The 15,289-nt window shown below is 45.6% G+C and overlaps 1 protein-coding gene across 4 annotated transcripts in view; it reads left to right on the forward strand.

The window, feature by feature from the left end:
- The window catches only part of PLXNB1 (plexin B1), a 77,069-nt gene that overhangs the window by 37,477 nt on the left and 24,303 nt on the right, over positions 1-15,289 (forward strand). For 3 of the 4 annotated variants that reach the window (XM_059856582.1, XM_059856581.1, XM_059856583.1), the window contains exons 3-12: positions 514-1,657; positions 6,194-6,376; positions 6,792-6,920; positions 8,696-8,796; positions 9,048-9,180; positions 9,882-10,038; positions 12,901-13,009; positions 13,108-13,216; positions 13,792-14,652; positions 14,737-14,892. In XM_059856582.1, coding sequence (XP_059712565.1) covers positions 524-1,657; positions 6,194-6,376; positions 6,792-6,920; positions 8,696-8,796; positions 9,048-9,180; positions 9,882-10,038; positions 12,901-13,009; positions 13,108-13,216; positions 13,792-14,652; positions 14,737-14,892 — 3,072 coding nt within the window. In that variant the 5' untranslated portion in view covers positions 514-523. The remainder of the gene's footprint in view (positions 1-513; positions 1,658-6,193; positions 6,377-6,791; positions 6,921-8,695; positions 8,797-9,047; positions 9,181-9,881; positions 10,039-12,900; positions 13,010-13,107; positions 13,217-13,791; positions 14,653-14,736; positions 14,893-15,289) is intronic. The other variant, XM_059856584.1, reaches the window with a different exon arrangement.

Genomic DNA, 15,289 nt, shown 5'->3' on the forward strand with positions numbered 1-15,289 from the left:
GGCTGTTGATAGCCTTAAGTGATAACAAAGAGAGGGTTTAATTATGATATCTAGATCAAATACAGAGTGAAGGGCTTCTAAGTTTGCTCCAAACTGGATTTCAGCTATAGTTTATTTAAACAATGGTCCTGCAGGTTGTGTTTGTCTTAGACAGTAGTTTGTTTTACTGTGGTGTTGCTCATTAATACCATATGCAATGTGCTGGCTGCTATGGAAATTTGGTCTTGTCTTGGAGAACTTCCAATACAGCATCATAGCTCAGCTGTGCAGGAGTCAAGTTAAATGTGGATTTTTCTGACGTTACAAGAGTAGTGATCAGCTTCAATGTTGCATTTACTTGCAGTATTGCAGCTTCTCCTGAGGATGCTGTGCCTGTCATCTTGGTGTGGAGCTGACTGAATTAAATCTTTGATATTCCTGAAGGGCTCTTGCTGTGGGTGCTATTGCAGGATTTTGAGTATAAGTCTTTACTTCTGGCTCCAAGGAGTTATAACAGCCTTTCCTCTCTTGCAGAGTGTTTACCATGCCTCTGGGAACGTTCTTCCTTCCTGTTCTCTGTTTCTTGGGAGCATCAATTCCACGGGGACTGCAGTATGTCACATTCTCACACAACACTACAAAATTCCTCCACCTGTCCATGGACTTGGAATCTGGGACCATTTACTTGGGGGCCACCAACTTTCTCTTTCAGCTGACATCTGACCTGCTGTTGGAGAACATGGTTCAGACTGGGCCAGTTCTGGACAGTAAGGATTGCCTCCCACCAGTCTCAAAGCTGGAGTGCCCTCAGGCACACCACACTGACAATCACAACAAGCTGCTGCTGGTGAACACTGTGCAGAAGGAGCTCATTGTGTGTGGCAGCGTCCACCAGGGGATCTGCGAGAAGAGGAGCCTGGAGTCCATCGACCACGTCCTCTTCCGGCCGGAGAGCCCTGGTGACACTCAGTACGTGGCTGCCAATGATCCCAACATCACCACTGTGGGACTCATCGCCTACTCGAAGGATGAGGTGCCCTTGCTGTTTGTGGGACGAGGGTACACCAGCCGAGGAGTGGGAGGAGGAATTCCTCCCATCACGACCCGGAATCTCAGGGCCCACGGAGGGGATGTTCAGGCAACAGACTCTCACTCCATTTTCTCCTATGAAGAAACAGCAAAACTGGCTGTGGGCCGGCTGTCAGAGTACAACCACCATTTCATTAAATCCTTCACTTACCACTCCAGTGTCTATTTCCTCTTCTACCGGCGGGACCTCAAATCCCAGTCCCGTGAGTACAAGACCTATATCTCGCGCATCTGCCTGGATGACTCCCACTACTACTCGTACGTGGAGTTACCTCTGCTCTGCCAGAGCAAAGCCAATACATACAGCCTGCTCCAAGCAGCCTATGTCACCCGGCCGGGAAAGGAGCTGGCCCAGGGACAGCTAGGCACCGAGGGCGAGGTGCTGTTTGCAGCTTTCTCTGCCTGGCAGGCTTCCTCTGGGAAACTGAGCGAGGAGTCTGCGCTCTGTGTCTACACAATGGAGGAGGTGGATCGCCTGACCAACTGGACTAGGGATGTTTGCTACATGAGAGATGGGAAGTCAGAGGAAGGGACAGAAGTGGCATATATTGAGTATGATGTCAGTTCCAACTGTGTCCAGCTGCCAGCGGTAAGTGGCTTTGTACTTTTGAGCAGTCTGCAGCATGTTCCTGTGTTGCTCTGTGTTCCTGAAGTTATCTGGCTTACACAGATGGATGTTGAAATCTGGGTTAAAAGCCTTTAGACTCAGTCTGTTGTGTCCCACATGGGCAGGATTCTTTGCAGAGGGAGAGGATCTGTATGTGGCAGTGGGAAGAGCATCTGGTGTGACCTGGCCCTGAGGCCTGTCTTGTGGCAATACCAGGCAAGAGCACTGAAGCTGCTGTTCAAGTCATTCTTTATCTGTGTCATCTCCTGGTCTGCACTACAGGGAAGGAGAGGAGCATGTGTATGTGCTCCTGTGTGTTGGGAAGGGAATTGAAGGGGTGTGCTGGGTCCTTGTTGCTTATGGTGAAGTGCATCTCACAACAGCTTCCTGCAAGGGCACTCAGGAACAGAAAGGAACCTTGGCAAATCCAAGTGTCAACAAAGAGACGTTCAAAACCCTCCTGGATGCGCTCTTGTGTAACAGGTTTTAGGTGACCCTGTTTTGCAGAGGGGTTGGACTAGGTGGTCTCCAGAGGTCCCTTCCAACCTTAATAATTCTGTGATTCTGTGAAAATCCCAGTTTCCTATAGACTGCTTTAGTCCTGCAGACTTTTGGGCACAAGAAGGACCTTCTCCTGAGCTGGCTCTTTTTCTCCAGAGCTGTAAGAGATGATAGTCCTTTATGTTCGGTGACAAAAGCATGATGGCATGTTGCAGGATAAAAATGTGACCTAAAGTGGCTGTGACCCTGAATTCTCACCATCTGGCAGCCACACTGGCTGCAAAATCAGGGACAGTGATTCAAACACGGCAGCAGTGCTGTCCTGGATGCAGTGTCCTGGCATGAGGCTCTGTGACTATGAGCAACCTGGGTATTTCAGGTCCTTAGCAGCACAGTATATCTTGTGTCTTCCCTCTACAGAATAGGCTGCCCAGAGAATTGCCTCTTCCCAGCCTGGTGCTGCAAAGAGCAAAGCATTCCCACAGAGCTTTAGAAGTTTCTGGGGTTGGGTGTGTGGTTCAAAACCAGTCTTAAAATTATGGTTTTCCTTTCAGTAGCTAGAGCTGACTGTAGAGTACTTGTGGGACAAAGGAAGGGTAAAGAGCAGACTTGGAGCAGGATGACTGTGAGGGTAGGAGGAGTATGTAAGAGTTGGGAAGAAGGAGACTGCCTAGCTTGATTGATGTCCTCCTGTCATTGTATTTCTTAGGCGTGCCCCATGAGTCCTTTGAAAGGCCACATGGAATGACTTGTCACAAGCGATTTTTAGGGGAGCTTAAGGGAGTTAAATGTTGAACAGGTATGAGCAGATGAATCCTTCATTCAAAATGATGTAGAGTACCTTTATACCATTTGTTCCAATGGAGAAGTGGATGCACAGGGCAGGAGGAAAAGGCAGTCTGTGTCTGTCTGTGATTCCTGGTGCACGATCCTGGGGTCGCAGCTGGGTGGTTTGGCTTGAGTGGGCTGTCCATAGTGTGATACTTTATTAACAAGTGTGTCCAATGATATATAAATGTCCTAACAAACCTGATCCTTTGCCATTCAGCACATGGTAGGGCTTGTCGTTCACATTGTATCTAACATCATGTAAAGGTCTGTGCCAGCTCCAGCCTGCTCCAGTCAGGGCTGAGTGGAAGTGGCTGGCTGTCAATGGACATTTTATGCAGGAACAGTTTTATCTTGTTTTCAGTGGTGGCAGCTTGTGCTGGATGTAAGAATAATGCTAATTAATTTCATATTTTTTCTGCCTCCAAACCAACTAGTGCGTAAGGTATGCCCTTTTCCTTAGTTAGCTCTGCCTCTGGGTTTCAGCTCAAAAAGTGAGGCTACAATTGAGTTTTACAGTTCAATATAATCTCTTGAACTGGGGGGAAAAAAAAAAAACCCAGCTCGTTTTTATAAGAATTTCAGACCCAGTTCATTTGTTCAGTTTGCTGGAGATTCATTAGTTATGAGAGGCAGGAAGCTGTGTAGGTGCTGTTTAGTAACTTGCTAAATTGGAAGTGTGAAACATTTCTACAAGGCTTGGGAAGGCCACATGTCTTCTGTGGGCATAGCTTTCAAGGCATGTATCTTGTCCTTTTGTTTTTGGTTCTCTTCATGCATAGATATAGCTTGTCTTATTGTTGTTTCCTACCTGTGCAGATAGGATTCACGCAGCAGAATTCACGGCAGCAGCTGCTGCATTTCATTAAGACACTGGATGATTCCTCAAGTGCACTTTCTGCAATGTTGCCAAGATGTTATTCATTGCAAGCAATTCAAAGAGCTTCCATGTAAATTTATATAAGTACTTTATACAGACAGCCCCTGAGAGGCCACGGCTGGGCTGTGCCAGTGCTGGGAGAGCTTGCACAGGTCACGTTGGTTTATGGTAGATAAATGTTGTGTGTGAGGTGACTTGCCCTTGGCATCACATAAAGGCAGCAGTCGTGCTGAGCACGACTGGCTTACAAATATTTCTGACTTGTATGTGCACTTTTTTTAAGCAGTCTTTGAAAAATCAGCTAGTAGTGGGGTCAACAGGCTCCAGAATTTGTACAAAGGTTATAAAAGATATCTAGAATCCCATTCAAAATAAGCACTTAATGCTTTGGAGCATGGAATTTTTTCAGTGGCCTGCTTCCTAATAAATCTTATAGGAATTGGATAGCTAGAGAAATAGAAGTCTTTAAGTTACAAGAAGATGATTGGAAGAAGCTTAAAAATCAAATGGCAGGTGGTAAGAAAAATATATACTACTAAAAATGAATGGTTTTTTAGAGGATGGTAAGAACTAGCAATCATTAAAAGCTATAACCTCCTCAGACTTTGTCAGAACCTTACACAAAGTGTGCAAAAAAAAAATTGAAGTAGTATTTGAAAGGAAAACAATAAAGCACTGGACTGAAAGCAGTGCTAGTCTAACTGGCATGGTTTTTTAATAGGACTGCTGTGTCAAGCCTTGCTTCTTTGCTAAGATAACAATGCATTTGTGAAGAGGACAGAGCTGAGCAGGTTAAATATATTTTAATGTGGGATTTCCATAGACCTTACCAAAAGCTGCCGATTGCTTCTAGTTTCTCCAGGAAGTAGTCAAGTATTTAAAAAACAAAGCCAACAACAGCACAAACCACACCAAAAAAAAGATTTAACAAAAAGAGAAATGGGAGGAGAGGGAAGAGAGGGCCAGGTTTTCACGGGATCAGTGAGTGGAGATAAGCAGACACCTCAGGAATGCCATGATGTACTGTTATCGTGGGTCTCTGACGGGGGCAGCTCCATTGCCTGGTCCCGGTTGGTACCGCGCAGCCTGAGCTGCCAAGTGCAAAGCCACAGACATCAGGCAGAAGGAATATGTAACCCTGCTCACAAGGAGTCTAAATTGAACCACATTGCCTGAGGCAAGAGAGAGAGCTGGAGTCAGTATGGACTACACAGTTAATGTGCTGCTCCACGCTTAGCTTTGTCAGAGTAATTAGTAAGGGGCTGGAGAGGAGAGTGAAAATGAATCCATAAGGGATTTCATGATGGAAATCTTGAATTTACACAAGCCGCATTGTTTGAGTACAAGACACTGATCAATTAAAAAATGGTGTTTTAGATACTAATTGTTGGCTGAACAGTCTTGCATTCAGTCTTCAAAAGGATACTGTAAAATTGAAATGGACATGGAACAAGGCACCAAGAAAGATATAAAGCAACACAGGAACTATCTTAGACAAGACTGAGTTTGTTACTTAGGAAAAAGATGAATCATAATGGGGTATCTTTTCTCTGCACACAACAAATAGTAAATGTTTGCAGCTTTCATTGTCCTTCTATAGAATGCAGTAAATGAAGGTTTGGTGGCACTGGGAGGGAACTAACTGGAACAGAAGAATGACTGTTTCTGCATAGAGCAGTGGAGTTAATGTTGAGAACTCTCCCAAGACTTAGAAGGATTGAAGCCGTGTGCAATGATGTCTCCTGTATGTGCTCTCTGGTTCCTAAGTGCAGTTAGTAAGCTCTTTGGAGTACGTTGTGTCCCACCCTGCGTTTATGTATGTCCTGATGCACTGGGATTCTGCTTCAGGCTTAGAATTTAACTTGCAGGTGTTACAGCAAAACCATGCAAATTGCTTGAGGTGGAACTTGTCACAAGTTCCAGTGGCTTTGCACTGGAAACAGAAATTCTCTTGTTTTTCCTTTGTTCAGAAAAACACAATTTTCCCCAAAGCAGTATCATGGCAGCGTGTAACAGCAGTGTTTTTTGGAGAACTAGAGGGAGTTTCAATGCATTTCATTACTGATGCTGAGTGAACTGGCTGAAATGTCTGCAGGATTCTGTGAGGGTACGGACAGCCAACATAGCTAAACTAATTATTAAAATATGGGTGGTTTTACCCTCAGTAGAAAAGCTTAGAGGGGTTAAAGCTAAATTCACTGCTGGAGAATTTGGGTAGAAGAGGGATGGTGGGAAGTGTTAAATGTGCTAATATTATTTGTACCCATTTTTTGGTACTGATTCCCTGTTCTTTTCACTCCTCCAAAAAGGACACCCTGTATGCCTACCCCTGTGGCTCTGACCACACTCCCAGCCCTATGGCCAGCCGGGTACCCTTGGAAGCAGCCCCACTCCTGGAGAAAACTGAGGCCCGTCTGACAGCTGTGGCAGTGAATGTGGAAGATGGGCACACCATTGCTTTTCTGGGAGACAGCAGAGGAAGGCTGCACAAGGTATGATCTGCATGCAGCACAAAGGATTAAACTTAACATGGGGTGCTCAGGTGGAAGGGGAAAAGGGCAGTATTTTTTTTTCTTGGGAAGAAGGGTTCCTACTGAAGATCATTACTATCAGATGGTCTTTTCTCACCCTGTACTGCCTGTGGAAAATGTGAATGCCCCAAATGTGGTCACATTGCCTTTGGTTACATCTGCACTGAGCCAGCAGCCAGGCTGGTGCATCCTGCATGGTTTGCACAGGTATTTCTGGGCGTGTGTTTCACGTGGCTGAAGTCACTGCACGGAGGTTCTGGTGGGAGATTAAAATCCTTGCACACAGCAGCAGTTTAAGTTTGTTCCTGTTGTAGAACAGGTGCCGCCAGCTCCTGTGGCAGTGCTTTGCCTGCTCACAACTGTGGCTCTCTTGCAGGTGTACTTGGGAGCCCAGGGAGAGGCACACACCTATGCTTCAGTATCTATCCAGGTGAACAGCATGGTTAGTGGAGACCTGCTGTTCGACCAGTTGCAGGAGCACCTCTTTGTCATGACCCGGTCAATGGTAAGAGCAATACAATCCTTTCCACAGAGGAGCTGAAAACACTACATGTCCAGACAAACTGTTGACAGGAGCAGGGGAGGCAGGGGAACTGCACCTGGCTAAGCCTGTGCTGGGCAGCAGCTGCCTACCAGTCTTCTTACAGGAATGGGGACTGACCTTTCCAAAAAGCTGGAGGAAGCATGGAGAAAGCCTTGTTAGCCTAATCCGTGGCTTGTTTGCTTGTGCATTTTCTGAAGTCTGTCAGGCTGTATCAGCAGTGATGGAGGATTGTGACCTGCAGGCTGTAAAAAGCTGCTTTGCTGGTATGAATACAAGGGACCACCAATTCCTGGATTCCTGTGTTGAGCAGGAACTGTTTGGACAACAGTTTGGATCCCCATTTGAGCAGAAAAAAGCCTCTGGGTTCACACGTAACGCATCTTGGTTTTGCAGGAGTTTAAAAAGAGAAAAGAGAGGTTTTGTGTCACTTCTGTTTTTAATCAGTTAAAAGATCAAGCTGTTCTTCTGTAACCTACAAAAAGCAGAAATTTGTGGGAAATGGCTACAGATAGCAGAGGTGTTCTCTGACCAGGGATATAATAACAGTCTTGCAGATTAAATCGGGCTGTGGAAGGACCCATATGAGGCACCTTTCTCTTTACCCCTGCTTTCTCTAACTCTATTTGTGCCTAGAGGCAGTTGGACGAGAAGAGGCATTGCAATGCCTCAGGCCTGTGGGATATTGGTGTCTGCTGAGTAGGAAATCCAGCTATGAATACTTTATTTGAGAGGATTTTTACCGCCACTTGTATCAGCTCCTTGAATTGGAAAGAAAAGGATCCTCCTGGCAAAGGAAAAGCAGTCCTTGAGTTACTCTGAAGGAAAGAACAAACAACAAATGAGAGCCACTGCTTCCCTTTACTTCCCCAGTGCACTTTGAGATGCTTGTAAAATTTGTAACACTTCAAAGCAGGAGTTGAAATCTGTGAGTGGAAGAAGATTAGGGAAATCTGAAATATATCCTTAACAGTAGTTATTCTGCCAATTAAAATATGCAAATTAAATCGTGTACTTAGCAAAAGTAATAGGTCTGGGATTAGAAGCTGGTATTTCAAAGTAGCTGACAGTAGTAGCTGAAGTGTAGAAGCAGATTAAAGAGGGCAATAGGCTGAAATCAGCAAGGATGGTAAGTTAAAGCAGAAGAATTTTGCAAGTAAAATTCACCCCAAGATGGCAGAAAGTTTTTGTTCCACATTGATCAAAGCTTCAGAGTCTACTTTCAGTCAAAATGATAGTTCTGCCAGGTAGAGCTGGGCAATAGTGCAGATGGATTCAGGGACCGCAGCTTTAGCTGCTGTCTCCAACTTCAGTCACCTGTGTGTCAGGAGAGATGCTCTCACATGACAGAGTCCAGAAAAGCAAAAGTGTGGGTGATATTCAGTCAGCTATTCTATAATTCACTTTGTTAAAATGCAGTTTTATGACTAAATACAATTTCCTCCTTGCAAAATGTGTTGCAGAATAACCAATGAATAGCAATACAGTTTGCTTTCCTCAGTGTCTCTCTACAGCCTGATGCTTAGATGTCCTTCACCAGTATGTAAAATGGCCATTCACATGGGCTCTGGAGACTTGTTCCCATTTTGTTTGTTTAGGGCAGGATAAATTGAGGATCAAAAAGTTGTTTTGATGAGCATGTGGATGATGAGACTTGCTAGTTAGGCATAAGAAGGCAGTGACCTTGGAGCTGTGTTGTGTGTGCTGTGTTTTCCACTTTTTATTTCCTTTTCTGACAGGTGGTAAAGGTTCCCATCATGGAATGTTCCCTGTACTTGGACTGTGAATCCTGTCTGGCACTGAAAGATCCCTACTGTGGCTGGTGTGTCCTTCAGGGAAGGTAAGATAGATCCCTGTAGAAAGTCACAGGAATTAGTTCATGAACCCTGAAGCCCAAAAAGTGCTTACCCATCTATAATTTCACAACAGTTCATCCTGTTATTGAAGGTGGTGGGAGGCTGGGACATCAGTGGCTTGTGCAGCAGCTTCCCCAAGAGTCTAGCAAGGCTTGAGACAGCCAGTTTCTGCTTGGAAGCCAAACACAAACTGCTGCTCAGGTCTCTCACAGGGCTTCTTGCTGTTTCCCTGCAGATGCAGCCGTCGCTCCGAGTGCTTGCGGTCCAGGTTGAGTGAGCAGTGGCTCTGGAGCTTTAACTCTACACAGCAGTGTCTGTCTGTCCAGTCATTAACTCCAGGCAATATCAGCAGAGAGGAAAAGAGAAATGTGAGTGGGGGTGATCCTCTGATGATGCTCAAGCTTATAGAAAGTCCTCTGCAAGCTACAAGGAGGAGTCAGAAGTCTTTCTGTTACTTTCACTGGGGTGCTGAAACACTGAACCTTCAGGCACATTGTCTGCCTCACATGAGGGACTTATCTCCTCGTACAGCCAAGCTGTTCATTCAGTTGTTTGGTTGTTTCTTTGTTTTCTCTGAAACTAAATGTCCTTGCCTGCGAAGAGTTACTGGGTATTCTGGAGTATGTGATGCCTGCTTGGATGGGGCTCCTCCTTGTTTTAGTATCTATAAGGTGCCTGTGTCTGTGCTTTCAGTGTTTCTGTCACTTGCTGTCAGGAAGGACTGAAAGGAGTGGCCCAAAATTACAGCTCCTGTCTGGCATGTGATAGCTGACAGAAAAGCTAAGAAGGTGCTGGAGTGATTTGAAGTCTGTCATTTTGTCAGGAGGTGGCAAGAACCTGTCTTTTGCTAGAGGCTTGGGCAATGGGGGAAGTTGTCAATTGCTGGAAGGATGCCAAGTTCAGTTTGGAAATAGCAAGAGATGATGAATGGAACAGTCAGTCCTAGGAGACATTATAGGAAAATGAGCATTTTTGTAGATAACTGCTTTATGGGATTCTTGAAAAAACAGAACCAAAAAATTATATTAAATGAAGGCAAATTGTTTACTGGATACTATTGAACTGACAGATATTCTTGGCCATCTCGGACTTACCTCCTCTGCGTGAGGAAGAATTTTACTCATGTTATTTTGAAGATTACGAAAGCCCAGCAGTTCTGACAGAGTCAGGAATCATGTGCCCTTCTCCAGATCCCAGCCAAGCACCAGCTTTGCCAACAGGAACAGGTTAGTGAAATGCTTTAAATGGAGTATGATAGCTCTGATAACATTGTTGGGAGAAAGTATGTTGTAGGCCATCATATTGCCAGGATTAACAGCCATGAATGTATGTGGACTGTCAGCAGGTGTTCATTTCATTCCTCATAATATCTGTTTGCTTTCTACTTGTGTCACACACATCCTGTGCTATTTTGGGCTGTTGCCAAATTCCAGTGCCAAATTCTGATAGTTGGAAAGGAGATCCTGTTTGAAGGGGTGTATGCAAATCTGAATGTGATCTGAAATGCATTCTAGAGAGTGGCTGGTTTGGCAGCTTTTTCCTAAATCTGGGGAGAAAACTCTCATAAATATTGCTTTATTTTTAAAACCAAGCAAAATGCAGCCTTCTCAAAATCCATGTAGTGGGAGAAGGAGTACACATAAGGAAAGGCAAGAAGAGACCTTAAAGTTTCTTAAAGAAGAATACTTAAATATATAAATAAATCTGCATTGCAGCATAACCTCAGAAAATACACAGTCAGCCTGTGAACAATAGCTGGCTGAGTATTGCTGATTGGCCACTCTAAAAAACCTGGAAAGTTCTCAATTTGTTTTCTTTGCAGTGGATTTTACCCAGCCTGTCAGTGTGAGCTCTGATGAGCTGATCTTTTCAAAGAGCTTGTTCATCTGAAGTGAAAGGCAGGTGTCTATTGGGACACATTCCACACCATTCACCTAAATGGCTGAACAGATTTTTCTGTGCAAGTATGCAGCTGGCTAATAGGTATGAAGCAATCTCCATGGACATAACATGATGCCAGAACTCAGCTAACACACTCATTCAAGCTCCTTCATTTTCAATATTATTTGCAGTATTTTAATACCTGGCTTTCTCACTGCTTTAGTCTGGAACAAACCCACCAGGTCTCCATTCAGGGTGGTCAGGCAGAGGGAAGAGGGCTTCATGCACTGCCACCACAAGCAGTGGGCAGGATTTGCTTCTCTGTTTAGTCATATGGGCCTGAATGTAAGCACAGTTGTGAAAAATCAGTGTAGATAAACCCACAGTCTAGTTCTCATTATTCTAGGCTTCAGATATTCTTATCCACTCCTTTGTAAGTCAACCTTGCTCTTATTGCAAGATACCTTTCCTACTTTACTTTCATATTGTGTCTGAGACTTATCAAGTGGCTCCTGTTCTGTAGCATAAGCTTGCTCGTGGATGGTTTCTGTCTGTTTGATCTATTTGTGTTGTCCCTTTGCTTCCGCAGTGCTTCTCCCACTCAGTGAGCTATGGCCAGGCCTTCCTAGCACAGAGCTTTGCTGTTTAACTGTACCAGCTTCTTCTTCATGTTCTCTTGTTTCTCAGACTTCCTCTCTCCTTCACTGTATTGTTATTCTTTCTCTCCGTGGCTTCTGTGCTCTGCTAAGATGAATTTGAAGCTGATAACCAGATTCATACATTGTTTTTTAAATGAGATCTCATTAGGGCCTCAGATAACAACACTTTCCTGTTCCTACTTGTAATACTTTCCCCAGTTCACTAAAATATTTGCCATTTTCCAGCTTTATTTTAAAGGTTGCATACCAGCTCATCCATCATGTGTTGCTGTTGAGCTCCAAGTTAGTAGCACAAACTCTTGCTCTCAATCTGCAAGTGCTCAACCTCATCTTCTGTACTGTCAAACAGCATTATTGGCAGTCATGGGAAATAATGATGTTTCTGGAGAAAGGAGTATTTATAAATATGGTGTCATAACCTTGAAATCCTGGGAGGTGCTAGCCCTTCCACCACTGCCAAATGCAATCACCTCTGTGACAGTGATAGGAGTTGGCAGTATTACAGTGACTCCAGGCTCCAGCTGCATAGGATATACCCTGATTTTCTGCACATCCTGGGTTTCAATACACCCCCCATCACTGTTTTGTTAGCATACTGCTTTCCTTGCCATCCTGTCAGGAACCTAGCTTAGACCCGACTGCTTCTTCACATGTTGATTGTTTTGCTGTCACTAGAGATTGCTTGCAAGAGGAGCTCTGAAATCTCATTCTGAGAGTAACAGTGCACAAGGTTCTTGTTACTTACTTTTATTGCAAACTGCCTGAGAGAAACAGCAGCTCCTGGGGTTGAGCAGAGAATGCAGTATGCTCCCAATATTTGGAGAACTTGTAACAAGCTCTAAGGTTGAAGGCATTTGTCTGGGACAAGATTAATAAACTGATTTAGTGCTGTCTTATGTAAAATATCTCCTTCCAGCTGATGCTATCAGCTGCAGTAAGATTTGACCATCTCTGCAATTATTTGGTCTACAGAAAACAGTGACAGTCTCCCCCCAAAGAAAACAGGAAACAGGGCTATCTTGAGGGTTGTAATGGGTGTGAGACCTGGATTTTAAAGCAGATAAGCCTTGTGAGCACTTGCCTTCAGCAAGTGAGATTACAAATCTTATAAACCTCTTCCCTGACTCACTTCTTAGTCTGGTCACAGAACAAAGCTCTCAAGGTAAAGACAGTATGTGAAGGGCACATCAGTTCTAAGGTTTCATTTTCCTTTGGATGACAAAAGAAGGCAATCAGCTTTGAGCTTCAGTGTTACTTCTTCCTGTAATACAGAGATGGCAGTGGAATTACAGAGATAAAGATGGACAGATCTTCAGACTAGGCTTCTTTCCCATGGGTTGCCAAGAGTTGTCACAAACTACTCCTGATGAACTCGTCCAACCTGTTTTTAGTGTCCGTAGGATAATCCAGTGATTGAGGTGCTAAAAGCATGGAAGGGAATCTGCCTCAGTGTTTGACAGTGTCTATCCTAAAGCATGCTGCGTCTCCTAACAGTATGGCAAACTTGTAGGGGCTCCATTTCTAAGAAATTTTTATTTTCATTTTCAGATCATGTCACCATAAAGCTTGTAGTGCGTTTCCATGACATCTTCATTGCTTCTGTGGACTTCTCTTTCTATGACTGTGCTGCAGTGGCCCTGCTGTGGAAATCGGCACCGTGAGCACCTGCTTTTTCTCTTCTGTAGTTTTAGGGAGGGTGGCTGTCCCTTTCTGGTTTGTCCTGTCTTAGCAGCTGCTTTTATGTCATTGTTCCAGGTGCCAGAAGTGTGTGAGCAGTCTCTGGGGATGTAACTGGTGCATCCAGCAGCACCTCTGCACCCACAAAGCAACCTGTGAGGAGGGAACCATTATCTACAATGAAAGGGTATGTCTCCTGCTCAGTCCTAGTCCTGTGTGCTCTCACACCCTCAGTGAGTCAGATCTCTTCTCAGGAAAAATAGCAGCTGTCAGTCACATCAAGCAAGGAGGTGAGCTGCTGGAGCTCAGGGGAGCTCTCCTTGGAGTGACACGAGGCTCTGCATCCCTGATAGATACTTACAGGTTTCTGGGGAAGCGCCATCAGATAAAGCAGGTCGCTGTCCTGGGGCTATGCAGCCAGTGTTGTCAAAGTGCAAGGACAAGAGCAAGCTGGCAGGGAGGTGGAACATGTGTGGCTGCCACAGGTGGCCTTGCATTTTTGTGGAGGATGAAGACTAGCAGACCTCCCTCTGAGAGGAGGCCAGTGCAGGCATCTGTGGGAAGAGGGAGTGTTGCTGGATCTTCTGTACTGTGAACATTCCCCAGTCCCATCGCACAAGATGGTACAAGATATAGCTCATTAAAATCCAGAGGGTGGAACAGCATTCTGTCTATGGGAAGTCACACAGAGTGGTTTTCTGCTTGGGTTTTATTGTTTCATTTCTTTCCCTCTTCTCATCTCACCATGTTGTTTCTTTCTAGGCCCAGATCCCAACCTTGAGTGTGTATCCCTCTTCAGCTGCTCCCCTCACCAAGTCCTCCACCACAGCCCCCACCATGGCCACAAAACCTGTCACCACCCCTGTGCATGTGGGCCCGAGCACTGTGCCGCGCACGGAGCCCATCCACGTCACGCCCTCCGCAGCCTCGGAGACGACGACGGAGCCGGCGCAGAGCCCCAGCTACACCCACCTGACCCTGCCCACCGAAGGCGCCTCTCTGCAGGCTGCCACAGAGGCCCCACTGCCACCGCCAGCAGACAAACCTGTCACTGTGCCAGAGACAACTTCTCCTGCTGCATTTGTCCTCTCCAGCCCGTCTAAGAACATGGATCACATAGCCTTGCCCACTGAAGGGCCAGCCACAGCCCAGGAGGCCTGGCACACAGACCCACCCACCACCCTCGGGGGTAGCCCTCTGCACATGTCTCCAGTGGCAGCTGTAACACCTTCCCCTCATGTCACGAGTTTCAAGTGGTCTCCAAGTCCTTTTCCTACCACAGAGGCACTGACATCTGCCATCTCATCTCCCCAGACCCCCAGCCAGGTGCCAGGGAGTCCTGTTGTCTCTGATGATGCTCCTGGATTGCCAGGAACTGAGCTCCCTGTTTCAGGGCTCCCAACATCAGCTCCCCCACAGTGGCTGCTGGAGGAAGGCACAGAGCTCCAGGACACAGAGGACTGGATGGATTTGCTGCAGGCTGAGAATGACACATCTCTTTTCTCTGCTTCTACTCTTCTGTCGGGTGATGGCGATTCTTCAGAGAGGGATGTCCCTGACTTCCCCAGGATCCTTCACCCTGACCTCGATTATCAGTATGATGCCCCTGAGTTTTGGGAGGAGGTAAGTTACTGGCCTTTCATAACTCACAGTCTAAGGCTGTAAGTCTTTGAAGTTTTCTTACAGATTGCTAATCCATTATTTCAGCACACAGGAGGGGTTGTGTCCTTTTTTCAGAGTGAAGAGCCTAGCTGGGGTCCAAATGCATGTCCCTGTGTGCAGGGAATCCAGGGATCTTCACTGTTTCCAGTCAACGTGGCAAGGAAGATAACCCTGCTGGGAAAGAACTTCCACCTCTATCAGGTAGTCAGCTCAATGCCATCACCATCAAGAAATTGCATTAATGCAGGGCACTGTTTGGACAACCTGGCCACTGGGCTGCTAAAAATATGTGTAAGATACAGGTGTGACTCTGCCTAGGTTTCTCCTAGAGGAATAGCCTATTTCTATGCATAAAGAATTCCATAGCTGGATATGCTTGTGTGTAGAAGGTCACCCAGAGAAAAGGGAGAGTACAGGTGTGCACCAACCTGCTGGAGAAGATCTGCATGTATTTGGATTAAATTGCACCTGTGCTGCACTGCAGATGGTAGTTCTTGGAATAACTTTCTGCTGAATCCCTCCTGTTTGTTTGTCTCTCAATAAGCTAAAGACAAGTCATCTATTCCTTTCCTTTCTGGCATGCTCATGTTAATGTGGC

The sequence above is a fragment of the Haemorhous mexicanus genome, chromosome 11 (assembly GCF_027477595.1).
Source record: "Haemorhous mexicanus isolate bHaeMex1 chromosome 11, bHaeMex1.pri, whole genome shotgun sequence".
In the NCBI taxonomy this organism is placed as follows: domain Eukaryota; kingdom Metazoa; phylum Chordata; class Aves; order Passeriformes; family Fringillidae; genus Haemorhous; species Haemorhous mexicanus.